Source organism: Talpa europaea (genome assembly GCF_964194135.1).
Source record: "Talpa europaea genome assembly, chromosome: 5".
NCBI lineage: Eukaryota > Metazoa > Chordata > Mammalia > Eulipotyphla > Talpidae > Talpa > Talpa europaea.
In genome coordinates this window covers 71,883,999-71,902,017 of record NC_140071.1, presented here as the reverse complement: position 1 = coordinate 71,902,017, position 18,019 = coordinate 71,883,999, and the positions used below count along the sequence as shown (strand labels likewise).

At 37.8% G+C, this 18,019-nt stretch overlaps 1 protein-coding gene across 1 annotated transcript in view; it reads left to right on the top strand.

The window, feature by feature from the left end:
- Positions 1-18,019, top strand: part of EPB41L4A (erythrocyte membrane protein band 4.1 like 4A) — a gene marked incomplete at both ends in the record, with an annotated part of 314,692 nt that overhangs the window by 177,206 nt on the left and 119,467 nt on the right. Inside the window, one exon of the mRNA XM_084234013.1 lies at positions 16,111-16,162. Coding sequence (XP_084090139.1) covers positions 16,111-16,162 — 52 coding nt within the window. The remainder of the gene's footprint in view (positions 1-16,110; positions 16,163-18,019) is intronic.

The following is an 18,019-nucleotide window of genomic DNA, read 5'->3' as shown; positions in this document are numbered from 1 at the left end:
AACAGCATGAATTCACCAGTCAAAAGATATAGAGTGGCTGAATGAATTACAAAACAAAGTTCAGCCTTCTGTTATCTGTAAGCATACCATCTTGGGCCTCCCTGATGGTGCAGGGGTTAAAGTCTCAGTGCTTATCAAGCAGTTGCCGGCCACAGCATGAATTCCATCCTCACCCAGGGAGCTACATGGTGCAACAGACCTCACCACATGGTGCAACAGACCTCTCCTGTCTTGTCCGTGCTCCCCTCAGTAGTGTATTTCAGTGATCCCCCTGTCCTGTTCCCTACTCTGTTTCTGGTGAATCCTCTCACTCCCCGGCACCTCTGGCCTGGACCCCCATTCTTGTATGCATAAATAAATAAATAAAGTAAATCTAAAGAAAAAAATCCCATCTTACAAACACACACAAGAATAGACTTAGAGCTAAGGGCAGGAACACAGTTATGTAAGCAAATAGCAATAACAGCAACCAATACAAGGAACACCTATACTTATATCACATCAAATAGATTTCCAATTAAGAAAGTTAATAAACAATAGAGATGGACACTATGTTATGACTAAGTGTCTAGTACAATAACAAGAAGTAACACTCCTAAATATATACTCAACTGAATGAGGGAGTGTCAAGATACATAAGACAATTACTGACTGAACTAAAGAGAGATATTGTTAATAATACAATAATGCTAGGGGGCTTTAAATCCCAACTTACAAAAATGAACAGAGCGTCAAGACAAATAATAAATAAGGAAATAATATCTTTGAATGAGGAGCTAGACCAGAAATATCCAACAATTAACAACAGATTACTCCATTCAGAAACCACTGTGTATACATTATATTTCAAGTGCACATGGAACATTTTCAAGCATAGACTCCATATTTTTACAGAGGTCAATTATCAGTAAAGCTACAAAGATTGAAATTATACCTAATTTTCATCAGACCATAATAGCATCAAAGTGAGAAATCAACTATAGGAAAAAAAAAATAGGAAAGACTATCACTACATGGAGGCTAAACAATGAATAAAAAAGGAAATTAAAATAGAAATTAAAAGATATATTGAGAGAAAGGAAATTGATGGTATCAATTAGCAGAATATAGGAGATAAAGTAAAAGTGTTTTTTTTTTTTTTAAAGAGGCATGTATTTTTTTTTTAATTTGTTTGTTTGTTTGTTTATTTATTTTTACATGCACTGGGTACAGTCAGAAGTGCAGGGGCGGGGGAGGGGGGGTTGAGAGAATTCACCAGAGCCAGAGCAGGGAGCAGAGCAGGCAGAAGGACTGAAGTACACTGCTGAGGGGAGCAGCGGGCGGCAGGAGAGGTCTGCGCGCCATGTGGGACCCTCCTCCGTTGGCTGCAGCCGGGGATCGAACCAGCGCAGCAGAGGCTGCAGGCAGCTTCGCAACCCAGCACTCAACAGCTGCGCCACCGGGGAGGCCCTAGTAAAAGCGTTCTTAAAAGAAACCAATGCAAGACACACACATTAAGTAGCAAACAAACAGTACAGCAAAATCAACTTGAAAATGAGTGACAAACAAGACCCAAATTAGTGGAAGGAAGGAAATATTAAAAATAAGTGTTGAAATATAGAGACCAAAAAAGATTGTACAAAAAATTAGTGAAACTAAGAGTTGGTTCTTTGAGAAGAGAAACAAAAATAGACAAACCCTGAATTAGACTAACAAGAAAAAGAAGAGATAAAACATTAATAAACTAACAAGTGAAAGAAGAGAAATCACCACAGATTGTATAGAAATACAAAGGATTATGAGATTAAATAAACTATATGCCAGTAAATTATATAACCTTGAAGAAATGTATAATTTTCTAGATCAATATAGTCTTACCAGAACTAACCCATAAAAAAAAACAGATGAGTTGAACAAGCCTATCACAAGCATGGAAATTGAAACAGTAATAAAAATCTTCTAGTAAACAAAAGCCCAGGACCAGATAGTTTTACAAATGAGTTTTTATTAAGGCTTTAAAGTAAAACTAATGCTCATCTTGCTGAGATTGTTTTTAAAAATACAAAAAGATGGAATTGTCCCTAGTACATTTTACAATGCCAACATTACAATCCTAATAACATAACCAGATAAGGACAGCACAAGAAAACAGAATTATATCCCTGATGATCGTCAGTGCCAAAATCTTCAACAAATGCTAGCAGTTCAAAATAACTAGTATATCACAAATGTTATACAATTACTTGAGGGGTACTATCATTACTTAAGACAATATGCCATTATATATAGAATAGCCTGAAGACTCCATCAATAAGTTATTAGAAACAATAGATGAATCTAGCAAAAGTCAGCATCTACAAAGAATCTACAAAGTCAGCATACAAGAATTTGTGGCTTTTTTATATACAAACAATGAACAAGAAGGAAAAAATTAAGAAAGTAACTCCATTTATAATTTCTTCAAAAAAGAATTAAATACCTTTGGATCAACCTCACTAAGGAGATAAAAGACCTATACAGTGAAAACTACAAGATGTTACTAAGGGATGGCAGAGCTACATACAGAGAAGGAAGGCTAGCTCATGCTCATGGATGTGGACAGTCAATACAATCTAAACTATTCTGTCAAAAATTATATGTAAATTTGACATAATCCCCATCAAAATGCCAGGATTACTGTTTAAGGAAAATGAACAAAAAATGCTAAAATTTATATGTGAACACAAAATATCTCATATTGTTAAAGCAACCCTGAGAAAAAAGAGAAAAATTGAGGAATCGTAACTCTGCTAAGACTAGGGGAGCCAAAATATCATGGTTGGTGGGTTCTCACTTATGCACTTACTACTGCAGTTGCAGGACATCACTAAGGCTCAAAGTTCAACTACAACAGGGTTTATTTACAAAGGAAAGAGAGACAATGAAACAAATTGGGAGAGAGGAAAGAGAGGCAGTACCAGAAGCTGTAACAAAGGTTTGAAGGCCACAAAGGTCACGAAGGTCTCAAAAATTGAAGATCACTAACTTCTCAAAGTTCACAAAAGTCTCAAAGGTCTTAGAGCTGGCACCACAGCATTCAGCAACAGCAATCCTCATCAGCAACAGCAATCCAAAGACCAGGCTAGGTAGCACTGAACACTGAACTGATTGGCACCAAATGCAGCAGCACCATGGGATGGTGCCATGCATGTTAGAGGCAGGGACTGGTGTAATAGCTCTCAGTGATGTTGGGCATAAAGCCAACAGCAGCTAGCAGCTTTGGGGACACCTAGCATAGGGCCAGTGGTGTCATTCAGCAGGCAATGTCGGAGACAGAGTTGGAGGTCAGGTCTGCAAAGGCATGGTGCTAGAGGACAGGGTTCAGTGTTACAGCTTGATGAAGGCCTTCTGGATAAATTTGACTACTCCTCCAACTACCTCTTCAAGTCCTCTTCCAAGGTCCACACAAGTGCTCTTCCAAGTTCCCCCACCATGCTTTCTTTTTAAAGCTCATTGGAGCCTGGTTTAAATACTCTCCAGGCTGCCACGTTTTTGACCTGGTTGGTCCCATGGGAAAGGATGTCCTTGCTTCTTTGTATGTAACAGAAGCTTTTTAATTTATACTTCTCCTTGTATTTCATTATATGCAGCCAAAATAAGCTATTTGGCATTTTCTATAGTCTTCCAGGAAATTTCCTTATCTGGACCATACAGTTCATTATATATATCTTTTATTTATTTTCCATGTTGCCATAAGCAATTGCACTGCTAAACTTTCTGCCTTTAGAAATTAAAATCCCTTTTTTGTATGCTTCCAACAGCTTTCTATAGATTTTCCTTGACAGTCTCCTTAAGGCCTCCACTAATACCTCTTTAAGTTTCTTCCTGTGGCCTCATCCCCAAAACGCCCGGGGTGGAGGGGGGGATTGAGAGGGAGATAAATACAGAATGGTATCACTTATAGGTGGAATATATTGTAACTAAACTAAGGGTCAGAAAAGGACAAGCTTAACAACTAACACCCTTGAAATCTGACTCAATAGAACTGCAGCCTCAGAAGAGGGAGGTGGTTGGGGGAGGCTGAAGAACAAATAGTTAAAGAAGCACAGTGGACTGTGGTGGTAAACTGTGGGTGATGTGGTGATGGGTGCACTATGGTGGTAATTGTTGATGGAGGAATCCAAATATTACCTCAGTTAAAAATAATTAATGAGGGCCTCCCCGGTGGCACAGCGGTTGAGCGCTGGGTTGCGAAGCTGCCTGCAGCCTCTGCAGTGCTGATTGGATCCCCGGCTGCTCCCCGGCCACAGGAGGAGGGTCCCACATGGCGCACAGACCTCTCCTGCCGCCCACTGCTCCCCTCAGCAGTGTACTTCGGTCCTTCTGCCTGCTCTGCTCCCCGCTCTGGCTCTGGTGAATTCTCTCACCCTCCCGTGCTTCTGACTGTACCCAGTGCTTGCATAAATAAATAAATAAATCTTAAAAATAAATAGTTTCCCTTCATTTAAAAATAAATAAATAAATAAATAAAAATAATTAACGAGAGACCTGGCACACAGGGGAGTGCATCCCCGCATCGCCATTTTAGAACAGGGACCTTTCTTCAGTAAAGACTGCTTGAAACCCTCAGAAGGCTCCCGGAGGAGCCAGACGTGAGCTGGGAGGTTCGCCAGCACCAGGCCCCTTCTGGCAAGCAGTCCCAGGCGAGATGGGGAGTGGGCACCCAAGGCCTGGGCAGACCGGGCAGGCAGGGGAGTGTGTCTCTCCATCGCCCCTTTAGAACAGGGAACTTTCTTCAATAAAGACTGCTTGAAACTGGCAAAAGACTCCCTGTGGAGCCAGAGGGAGAAGGTTCCTTGCACAGTCAGAGGTGAGCTGAAGGCCCCCACAAGCCTGGTCCCGACTGGCAGGAAGTTGGAGCCCAGAGGGGGATCCAGTGATTTGGAACCCAGAGTCCAATCCAGCTGCCCCACCTCCAGGGAAGTTTGTGGGACTTCAAGACACACCTTTGTAATTAAACACAGAAGGAGAAAATATTCTGTGACAGCGGCAATTAACATACTCAAAGTACCACTGCCTCACTAGACTTCTGGCATAACAGTATTTAACTCATTTAGACCACTAGTTTCCGAACCCCACTAAGAGCACACCAAAAGGATGCCAGCCAGTACCACCAACACAGTGTCCCAACGCATAGGGGAAATTAGAAAACAGGCAGTAGGGAAAAGAAAAACTACATGCAACCCAGCAACTCCTCAGGAAAAAGACACACCACAAAAAGAAAACCACCCTCCAGATTGCAATTACAGCAACTTGGAAGAACTTCTGAGACTTCAGAAAGAGAATTTAAAATTGCCATGATTAAAAAACTGACAGAAGTCATAAAGGAAAACAATGATAAGGGAAAAATAATCAACGATCAGAAGAATGAAATTGAGTCCCTAAAGAAGGAAGTAAAAGATATGCAGGAGATCAAAGAATTAATGGAGGTGCTAAAGATTCTTGGAAAAGCAATGAAAGCAGAATAGATGAAATGGAAGAACGAATAAGTGCTATCGAAGACACAGAAATAAAAAGAACCAAAACAGAGAAGGATAGAGAAGTACGAAGGAAAAAGACCGAAGAAAGACTTGGGGAACTATCTGACTTCATGAGGAAAGGAAATATAACGTTATAGGAATGCCAGAAGGAGAGGAGAGAGATGTAGGAACAGAGAAAATATTCAAGGAAATAATTGAAGACAACTTCCCAAACGTGAAAAAGGAGCTGAAAATTGGTATACAAGAAGCAAGAAGAACACCAAACTTCCACGGTGAAAGGAAAAATACAGCAAGACACATAATAGTAAAGATCCCAAGAATCCAAGACAAGGAAAAAATAATGAAGCTGACAAGAGGGAAGAAACATATAACATTCAAAGGGAAACCAATCAGACTGACATCAGACTTCTCCAAAGAAACACTACGGGCAAGGAGAGAGTGGAGGGACATAGTCAACAGACTGCAAGAAAACAGATGCCAACCAAGAATATTCTATCCTGCAAAGCTCTCCTTCCTCCATGAAGAAAGAATAAGGACCTTCCCAGACAAACAGAAACTTTGGAATTTTATTACGAATAAACCCCCGCTCCAAAAAATACTGCAAGGAGTCCTAAAGCCAGAACCTCAGCGGGACGAATAACAACGAAAGAAGGCCAAAAAAAAAAAAAGTTATTAAAATAATAAATAAATAAAACCAGAGGAAAGACAAACACAATGGCAAATACAGATGCTAACATATCAATACTAACTCTAAATGTAAATGGACTAAACTCTTCAATAAAAAGACGCAGAGTCGCAGGCTGGATTAAGAAACAAAACCCAACCTTTTGCTGTCTCCAGGAAATACGTTTAGCTACAAAAGATAAAAATAGACTCAAAGTTAAAGAATGGAAAACAATCCTACAAGCAAATGGACCAAAAAAGAAAGCAGAAACAGCTATACTTATATCAGATAAAACATTTCAAACTCAAAAAGGTAAAAAGAGACCCCAATGGTCAATACGTTATGATCAAGGGGACAATACTTCAAGAAGAAATAACACTCATTAACATATACTCACCAAATGAAGGAGCACCAAAATATATCAGACAACTATAGTCATCTTTGAAAACAGACATCAGAGAAAACACATAGTGGGAGACTTCAACACACCACTATCAACAATGGATAGAGCAACGAGACAAAAAATAAGTAAAGACTCTAAAGCTCTAAATTAGGATCTAGAGTGCTTGGGCTTAATGGACACCTATAGAACACTAAACCCAAAAAAATCTGAGTCCACATTTTTCTCAAGCGCACACAGATCATTCTCCAGGATCTATCACATACTGGGACACAAGACAAACATCAACAGATACACCAAGATTGAAATCATACCAAGCATCTTTTCTGACCATGAAGGCATCAAACTAGAGATAAACCATAAAAAGAAGGCAAGGAACTATCCTACCTCATGGAGATTGAAACCCACACTACTGGAAGACCACTGGACTAATGAGGAGATCAAAGAAGAAATTAAAAAATACTTTGAGTTGAATGAAAAGGAGGACACCAATTTCCTAAATGTATGGGATGCAGCAAAAGCAGTAATAAGAGTAATAAGCAGTAATAAATATATAGCAATAGAGGCTCACATCAAGAAACAAGAAAGAACTCACAGAAACAATGTAATCTTGAAGCTCAAAATCTAGAAAAAGAACAATAAAAAAACCCCAAAACCAGTAGAATAAAAGAAATAATTAAAACCAAAGCAGAAATAAATGAAATTTAAACTATAAAAACAATCCAAAAGATCAACAAAACCAAGAGCTGGTTCTTTGAAAAAATAAATAAAATAGACAAACCCCTAGCCAGGCTCACAAAGGAAAAAAGGGAGAAAGCACAAATAAACAGGATCATAAATGAAAGAGGAGAAATCACAACAGACACAGCAGAAATCAAAAGCATTATCAGAAACTACTATGACCAGTTATATGGAAACAAGTTTAATTGTCTAGAGGAGATGGACAAATTCCTACAACTCTACAATCACACAAAGATAGATAAAGAAGAAATAGAACACCTAAACAGACCAATTACAAGCAGTGAAATTGAAATGGTAATCAAAACCTCCCCAAAAACAAAAGCCCAGGATGTGGTGGATTTACAAATGAATCCTTCTAAACATTCAGAAATGAATTAGTGCATATCCTTCACAAACTCTTTCAAAAAATTGAGAAGGAAGGGATGATACCACACATTCTATGAAGCCAACATTACACTAATACCAAAACCAGACAAGGACAACACAAAAAAAGAAAACTACAGGCCAGTCTCGCTAATGAACACTGATGCAAAAATCCTCAATAAAATTTTAGCTATCAGAATCCAACAATGTATCCATAAGATAATTCACCACAACCAAGTAGGATTTATTCCAGGGACACAAGGATGATACAACATCAGAAAATCAATCAACGTTATCCAACACATCAACAAAAGGAAATATAGAAACCTTATGATAATATCAACAGATGCCGAGAAAGCTTTCGAGAAAGTGCAACACCCATTCATGATAAAAGCCCTTGAAATTCTTGGGATACAAGGAACATACCTCAACATCATAAAGGCCATCTATGACAAGCCAACAGCCAGTATCATTCTCAATGGCGAAAAGTTGAGAGCATTCCCATTAAGATCTGAAACAAGACAAGAATGTCCACTCTCACCACTGCTTTTCAATATAATACTGGAAGTCCTAGCCAGAGAAATAAGTCAGGAGAAAGACATACAAGGAATCCAAATAGGAAAAGAAGAAGTCAAACTATCACTATTTGCAGATGATATGATCATATACATAGAAAACCCCAAAATCCCCACAGAAAAACTAAGTCAACTAATCAATCAGTTCAGTAAAGTGGCAGGATACAAAATCAACATGGAAAAATCAGTAGCCTTCCTATACACAAACAATAAATCTGAAGAAGAAGAAATAAAAAAAAAGCATCCCTTTTATTATTGAACAAAAAAAATCAAATACTTGGGAATAAATCTAACAATAGAGGTAAAGGACCTATACAAAGAAAATTATATAACGCTGTTAAAAGAAATAGAAGACAACATAAAGAAATGGAAAGACATCCTCTGCTCATGGATTGGAAGAATGAACATTATTAAAATGGCCATCCTACCAAAAGCAATGTACAGATTTAATGCTATCCCAATAAAAATTTCAATGTCATTCTTCAAAGAAATAGAACAATTATTGATGAATTCATATGGAATCACCAAAAACCCTGAATAGCCAAAGCTCTCCTGAAAAAAAAAAAAAGAAGGGAATGGAGGCATCACACTCCCAGACTTCAAACTCTATTACAAAGCCATAATCATCAAAACTGCATGGTATTGGAACCAGAACAGACACACAGACCAATGGAATTGAATAGAAAATCCAGAAATGAACCCACAGATTTATGGTCAACTAATCTTCATGAAGGAGCAAAGAATATGCATTGGAGCAAAGAAAGTTTGTTCAATAAACGGTGCTGGGAAAACTGGGTCGTTACATGCAAAAGAATGAAACTTGACTACTACCTCACACCATACACAAAAACCAACTCAAAATGGATTGAAGAACTAGACATAAGACCTGAAACCATAAAATACATAGAAGGAAATATAGGCGAAACATTGCATGATATGTACCTCAAAGACATCTTTACAGACACATCACCCAATGCAGTGATAGTGAAGGCAAAGATCAACAGTTGGGACTACATCAAATTAAAGAGCTTCTGCACAGCAAAAGAGACAATAACAAAAACAAACAAACCCCACCGACTGGGAAAACATTTTTGCACACAACACTAATGATAAAGGACTGATCACAAAAATCTATAAAGAGATGATGAGACTCAACAAAAACAAAGAAAATAATCCAGTCAAAAAATGGGCAGAAGAGCTAAAAAGAAACTTGACCGAAGAGGAAATGCAAATGGCCAACAGGAATATGAAAAAATGTTCAACATCACTTGTCATCAGGGAAATGCAAATCAAAACTACTATGAGATACCATCTTACACCAGTGAGAATGGCACATATTAAAAAAACTAGCAACCACAAATATTGGCAAGGATGTGGAGAAAAAGGAACTCTCCTGCACTGTTGGTGGGAGTGCAAACTGGTCCAACCACTATGGAGAGCTGTGTGGAGATTTCTGGACCTACTAAACATAGAGCTTCCATATGATCCAGCAATTCCACTCCTAGGTATTTTCCCAAAAGACACAGAAACATCAATTCCAAAGAGCACCTGCATGCCTATGTTTATAGCAGCACTATTTATAATAGCTAAGCTTTGGAAATAGCCCAAATGCCCAAAAATAGATGACTGGATCAAGAAGATGTGGTACATATACACCATGGAATATTACTCAGCATTTAAAAAAGATAAACACATGCAGTTTGCAGCAACATGGATGGAGCTAGAAGGGATAATGCTCAGTGAAATAAGCCAGAAAGAAAAAGAAAAATACCGGATGGTCTCACTCATAGCAGGAATCTAGAAAACTTAAATAAGGGACTATGAAAAAGAATAACTATAAGAAAGAAAATATCAAAATCAAGAAATAGCTATGAACAAGAGACACTTCTTGGGGGTGGGGGTGGGGAAAGGAGGGCTTGGGGTCAAAATAAGGGGGTTGCAATTGTATGGGAAATATAAAAATAAAATTAAAATTTAAAAAAAAAATCGAATCTAAACTTCTGTTGTCTTCAGGAAACACACCTAACTGCAAAAGATAAACATAGACTGGAAGAAAAAGGGTTGGAAAACAATTCTACAAGCAAATGGACCCCAAAACAAGGCAGGGACAGCCATACTTACATCAGACTTAATAGTCTTCAAACTAAAAAAAGATGATAAAGAGACACAGATGGTAACTACATTATGATGAAGGGGACAATACAGCAGGAAAATATAACATTCCCTTATATATACTTACCAAATGAAGGAGTATCAAAATACATTAGACAATTATTATCATCTCTGAAAACAGACATTAGACAAAATACACACGTAGTAGGAGACTTCAGAAGTCCACTCTCACCAACAGACAGATCAACGAGACAAAAAATAAATAAGGACACAATATCCCTAAATAAAAACCTAGACCACATGGGCCTAACATATATCCATAGGACACTGCATCCCCCCAAATTCCAAATACATACTTTTCTCAAGCGCACACAGATCATTCTTCATATTGACCACATAATGGGCCAGAAGACAAATAAAAAAAAAATGAAAAAAAGGAACAGTTGTCAAATGAAAGATTGGACTCTGAATTTCAGCTATATCTGTCTTACATTGAGACATTGATTTTTGGACAGTGTTAGAGTTTTAAAATCTGAAGTGAGACTTTTATCTAGGTAATTGATACAACTTAGACCTTATCAGACAAGTTGGATAAAATATCCCCAGGACACTTAGCCAAAACTGTCAGAGAGTGAAAGGATGTCATGCCTCTGTCATTTCTCCCTGTGATACATAAATGCTGTTATTAAAATTAATGGATCTTAACAGGTAAGGTTTCCTAACTGCTGATTTCATAGACTTTTGCAAAAGGTCAGTGCCATAGCTGATGGATTGATTTCTTAATGATTGGGTATTGGGACTGCAGTCTGTTAGCATTCTCCTGTTTTACTAAGCCAACTAGAAATTAGAATGAGAGCAGAGGGCCTGTTTGGTTCATTGTTATTTTAGCTTCCTACAAAATAGTATCAAATCCAGCTTATGAAGATATACAAAGCACAGATTATTAATTGGAAAAAAGAGAAAGAAAGTGATTGAGATATTTTTCCCTCAGAAGGAATTGCTTGAATTCTGAGGAACAGTAAGCAAGAAATAGGACTGCGTCTCATCTTTACACCAAAGATCTTCATACAAAGTGCAGTTCAGAAAAGCCATTTTCTAGCCCTGTACCACAGGAAAGTTGCTCAGCTTCCCTCCATGGGAAGTTTTCTGCTTCCCTCTTACATCCCACTCATAGAAGAGGAAAAGACCACTTACTTTGTGGAAATCTTCCATGAATATTGATTTCTTAGGTATTGGACAGCAGTGATTTCAAAAAGTTCTGTATTCTGTGTTGTCATTTGGAAATGGACCCATTTGTTTTAAGAGCAGTTGAACTGGGAAACATCATCTTTGTAAAAATTTGTAAGTGGATCTTCTCCATTTCTGTATTTTTTTGAAGATCTTTTATTAGTTACCAACTGTTTAATGATTTAAACAGTTTAAATGTTGCATTCCTACACTGATTTTTCAGAGTTCAAGTTCTTTATACAGTTTTATTATCTCATTACCACATTGTATTATAATTCCATGTCTGTTTATCTCCTGTTAGACTGTGGGTGCCTTATGGTATCAAAGTTAGGGGCAGGTGCCATTATCTTTGTCTTCCTACATGTCCCAGTATGGAGTCAGTCACAATATATCAAGAACATTTGTTGTGCAGTTTTCCATAAATGTTGGTTGAGGAAATATCCGAACATATTCTGAGTATAGGCCTTAAAATTGGGGTATTATGCTCATTAGCAAATTCTTATACAAACTTTTCTCTGGCTATGGAGTAGCAGCTTGATGTGCTTCAAAATCAGACATGTGCTATGATCGATAGCTTTTGATGGTAAGTATTGATAAGTACCTTTATTATGATTGCTTTGGTTCCAAGGTCATTTCTATGCTGTGGTTGAGTGTAAGTGTGTTTTACAGTTCAAGATGTTAGATTATGGAACCTGGTGGCTCCAGTTTATTATTTGTGAACTGGGACATTTTCATAGTCTGACCTCTGTAATCCCTGTTTTCCATTTCAATCAGATGAGATTTGTGCATAGTGAGTTTTTGGTATATGTTTAGCATATCTAATATGTAATGTGTATGCTTAGCGTATCTAATGTGTAATGAGTTTATTGAATAGCCCTTGAATCTTGATTCTTGCTGCAAAATTATAATTTCTAACTCATCTCAGAACTTTCATTATACTTTTTCATTTCACATTTTTGATTGCTTTCAGGAAAAGAACCTTATTTAAAATTGTAGAGATTATAATAATATGAAATTTTATAATAGCTTAATCAATCTTTTCTATTAAATTTAGTTAGAAATTTCCACCCTATGTTATTTCTAATCTTTTTTAATGACTTAACATTCTGGAAGCAAAAGAAAAAATGGTTTGAGGAATCTGTAAAGTTTTTCTTGAGAATTTGTTGGAAGATAATTCAGTGTTTATTCCGTACTAGTTTCAAGATTAGACTGACGGTAAGACCAGGGTCCCATTTGGTCCCTTCTCCTCTCTATTCTGCACACCAGCATGTACTGAATTCTCACATGTAAATGTGATGGGAGGCCCAAAATTAAGGCCTTAATGTTTTCTGTACTTTAACATGCTGGAAACTGGAGCACTTCTAATGGCCCAGCTTCCAGTTCCCTTCCTAAAGTGTCCTCATCAATGAGGTTCCCTGGCCAAGTAGTTCTGTAGGACCCCAGCCAGACCTTAATTTTGGTCTTGTAAAGTCTAACGCAAAGCAACCAACTAACTGATCTACGAAACTTTGAGATCATAAATGGGTATTTTGTAAGACTCTATACGTGATAACTTGTTTCAGCAATAGAAGTCAAATGCAAGTGTTCATGGGTACTTGTGTGTGTTTTTCTTGGTTTTATGCTCCTTGAAAAATCCAGAGATAATCAAATGTTTTTATTTACCATTAATGGCAAGAAACAGTCTGCTCACCTAATGTCTCCATTTCATAAGAAGCATTCATAGTTTATTTCAATATAGAGGAACACATAAATTGTTCAACACAGAAGTTAATATTTGAACTGCTTTTACTTGAATGGATCAGTTTCCCTCAAAGTCATTTTTTAAAAAAATTTATTTATGCATGCAAGAGCTGGGGTATAGGCCAGAGGTGTGGGGGGTGATAGTATTCACCACAGATAGAGTGGGGAGCAGAAGATGTGGATTGACTGAAATACACTGCTGAGGGGAGCAGCGGGAGAGACAGGAGAGGTCTGCTGTGCCATGTGAGTCAGCTCCCAGGCCAGGGATCGAACTCATGCTGTGGTAGCTGCAGATAGCCTCACAATGCTGTCTTAACCCCTTGTGCCACCAGGAAGGCCCTCAAAGTCATTATTTTAACACCACAGCCACAGCTTTGGTCACTGTGGGTGTAAGATTAGTTTGCTAATTATAGACTTTGCTTTAAATGTATCTATTATTTTATTTTATTTTTTTAAAGATTTATTTATTTATTTATACAAGCACTGGGCACAGTCAGAATCGCGGGAGGGTGAGAGAATTCACCAGAACCAGAGCAGGGAGCAGAACAGGCAGGCAGACTGATGAAGTACACTGCTGAGGGGAGCAGAGGGCGCGGCAGGAGAGGTCTGTGTGCCATGTGGGACCCTTGCCTGGGGGCTGGGGATTGAACCGGTGCTGCAGAGGCTGTGGGTAGCCTCGCAGCCCAGTGCTCAACTGCTGCACCACCAGAGAAGCCCTCTATTATTTTAAAAATGAGTATTCTAGACTTTAAAAATTGAGACGTGATAAGGAGTGGAATAATGGATATTGTATTATAAGCTGCTACATTTGTACATACTGGTTACTTTCATTTTAAATTAAATAATTTTTATTGAGGTAATATTGACTTACAATACTGTATGTGTTTTAGGGTACACATGCACACCTTTTCGAATGTATAATACCACACCCACTACCAAAGCTCCGATAATTTCTCACTGGGACCCTGTCCCTTTTCTTCTTCCCCACCTTCCTCTTTTGGTAGCCTCTGTCATATTTCTAGGGTTTGTTTTTATTTTGTTTTGTTAGTTCCTTTGCTTTTTTTTCTAATAGTGCACATATGAGTGAAATAATCAGTATTTTTCTTTCTCATTCTGACATATTTTGCTGAGCAAGCCCCCTCCCCTCCCAGTTTCTTCTATATTGTCCCAAGATTTCAACATTTTTTAAGTATCAGAGTGGTATTCTATAGTGTATTATATACCACATCTTCTTAATCCACTCATCTGTTGCTGGGCAATTAGGTGGTTATCATAACTTGGGTATTGTAAATAGTGCTTCAGTGAACATTGGAACTGGTTACTTTTTTAAAAAAGTTGAAAAAACATGGCAAATAGTGAAGATTATATATACATAAAAGGATTTAGTCGTGTAATAAAATCTTACAATGAAATGACTGACATATGTTTGGTATGAATAGTTGTTACTATATTAGGAATAAAGGTAGGGTATTATATAAAATATTGTAATTACTATTTATAATTATTGCTATGGTTAAATAGCCAAGCGAATATTTCTACCCTCAGCTGAGGGGCAGAAAGCAGGGACTGAGTAAAAAACTCTTAGCCACCTGTGATTCCTGACCCACGGTGTTCGGGGACTGCGAATATTTTCACCAAGGTAAACATAGTTCTAGGAATGAAGAGGCTCACTGTAGGCCAGCTTCTATCTTGCTGTGAGAATTCCCCTTGTTCATTCAGGAATATGAGAACACAGAATCTGGTTAACCTCCAGGATTGGGTAGGGACTGTAGGGGAGAGGGCTCATCTCTGTTCCCTGACCCAAGAGGGTGTTAGAATTCCTCCATCTGTGAACTTCTATGGGAAACCCCCATGCCCTTTTGTGTTTTGTTTGTTTCCCCTGTAGATGGAAAGATGAAACTGAAGCTTGTTGCTTTTTCTTTCAGTGATTTACTTGCATAAAGGTGATATTTGAAGGGAAAGACAGAACTTCTCTCCCGGGTCAAAAATTCTATCATTGTCTGAAATTTTGTTCATTAGAGATTGATGTAAATTAATAAGCAAGCTCCTTAGACTAACTAAAGGTACTTCCTGAATGAACCCTGTATCTTAGTCATAATCATCACTAGCATGTTTTGGATATTTAGTAAGAACCAGGGCCTATTCTGAAGACTTTATATGAATTAACTTTTGAAATACTCACTACAAACCTATGAGGAAGGCTTAGAGATGTCCAGGAAGCTGTTTCAAGTTACATAGGGATGACTGAGGGCATGTGTGAGTGGAGGGGCCAGGATGGAATTCAAATGTGCTTGTTCTGGGACTCAGACCCTCAGCTGCTGTATTGAGTTGCCTCTCTTGGGTACTCATTAAGTATTTGATTTAACTTATTGCTTTCTTTCTAACTTTAGCAACAACACCTATAAGGGATGGGACTAGAGGTAAAGAAGGTGAGAGCTTTTTATGGGGAAACATGGCTTTGAAGGTTGTGATCAGGACTTTGGAAAGAGACTAAGGGAGCATTCACTGTGATCATTGTTATCACAACAAAATTCACTCATAAGCATCTTGACCTTATAAAAATTACTAGATTTCAACCAAGAGCCCAGCAGGTACTGCTTCTCTGAACATCAGCATCATTTTCTTTTAATGTTCTAGCCATAGAAAGTTCTTACATATTTCTGTGTGTATATAATAAACACTTTAAGTATTTAAATGCAATGCAAATTAACACTGTGTAAATATTCTTGAAGTAAAGAACAATGAAAAGCAACTAATTTCTTTATAATTACCCTTTTCTCCCTCACACAGTATTGGTTGGATCCTGCAAAAACCCTGGCTGAACACAAAGAACTGATCAACAGTAGGTATTTAATTTTAAATTTTAAGGGATCTTGAAAATGATTGAATGTTCATGATTAGTTAGGTGTAGTAAAACTCTTTAGGACTACATTGGTGAGTACTAGAATACCAGAGTATGGAAATGCGTATTTGTGCATTGCTTGCTCTCTGCAAACTGATGAAATTTGAGTTCATGAAATCTTTGAGTAGATCTCAGAATTGGGTTTGCCTTGGATATGTCTTTTTTTTTACTTTTGTCTGTGCTTTTTCTATTTGCTTGTCTTTAAATTTTTACCTTTTAACAGAAAAGGCAAAGAGGCACTGATTTGGAGAAAGTGTACATCTGGGCCTTTAAAGAACTTGTATTACTTGGGGTGAGAACAGGTTCTGTCAGTCACATCTCTCAGTTGCTGAGTCACTAATTAAGGAGTGCCCTTGTGACCCAAAAGATTTCTGTGGCTTCAAAATGACCTGTTTATTTTCAGGATAAAGCTTTTGATTTTATAAATATGAATCTTACTGGGTAACTCAGACTGTCATTAAGGATATATTCCATACCCTTAATTTCCATAACCCAAGTTCTTATTTATAAATGTGCATACATGTGTGTTCACTCCATACTTGTTAAGTATGCAAAGAAGTTTTTTTAATGAATCCGATTATTATAAAACATGTAAGATAAAATGTTTATATGAGTGTCGAATTTGGTGGCATTAAATACTTTCATCTTATTGTGTAAACTTTACCCCTATCTACCTCCAAAAGTTTTCATTATCCCAAATTGAAATTCTGTACTTATTAAACCATTTTTGGTTTAGTGGCAGACTATTTCTAATAAGACCTAATGTGTTCTGGTCTTTATTACCCACCTCTGAGTCTGTATTTCCCATGTATTTTCACTCATTTGAGTGGTGCTGCGCAGACCTTAACAGCAGAAATATACCTCAAAGGAAGTGGACACCAGGAGCTGAAAACTCATCAGGAACTCAACTAATACTGTTTCTCTGAACATCAGCTTCATTTTTGTTTCTCTTTGTGAACTGGCTTCCTCTGCTTCGCCATTTGTGTGGTGGAGACCTGCAGGGTCCAAGTTACAGCTTTAGTTGCAAGCAGAGACTAAATAACTGTCTCTGAATTGCAATTCCAAATTCTAGGGAAGGTGAGTCTCATCAGCTCAGTGTGATAGTAGCTCACTTCAGTCAGCTCAGCCATGTATGGGGTTTTTCAAGGCTGCTAGCCGGTAGACTTTTGGATGGACTGTGCAACAGATTTCAGAGATAGGGGCTGGTAGCCTGTGGTGTGAGAAAGAACCCTCAAGATAATAGGCAGAATATCATCAAGTTCTGCCTGTTCAGCCTACACAGGAGTAAATTCAAATTCAGGAGAGGTCTGTGACTTGCATGATGGATCAGAAGCTAGTTGGTAGCAGAGGTACGTCCACAACATTAGTCTTCTGACTTCTAGTTCCCTGTTTTTCTCAGTGAGCAAGCAGCATACTAATGGCCAAGGGGAGACTTGACATTGCATGTAACTAGATGTGACTGAAGTATCCTCATATAAATTGGTAGGATCTGCAGTTTTAAAGTCTTAGGTCACCATAGCAGGAATTTAGAAAACCTAAATAAGAGACCAGGAAAAAGACTAATCAATACAAAGTAAAAATCAAAATCAACAAGCAGCTATAAACCAGAAACACACTACGGGGGGCGGGAAGGAGGGGCGGGGAAAGGAAGGACTAGAGTCAAAATAAGGGGGGAGGTGCAATTGTATGGGGAATATAACCAAAACGAAAATGCATACATTGTGCAAAGATTAAAAATGATGTAAGAATTATATAAATAAAATATTAAAAAAAAATAAGTTAAGCATACTCTGAAAA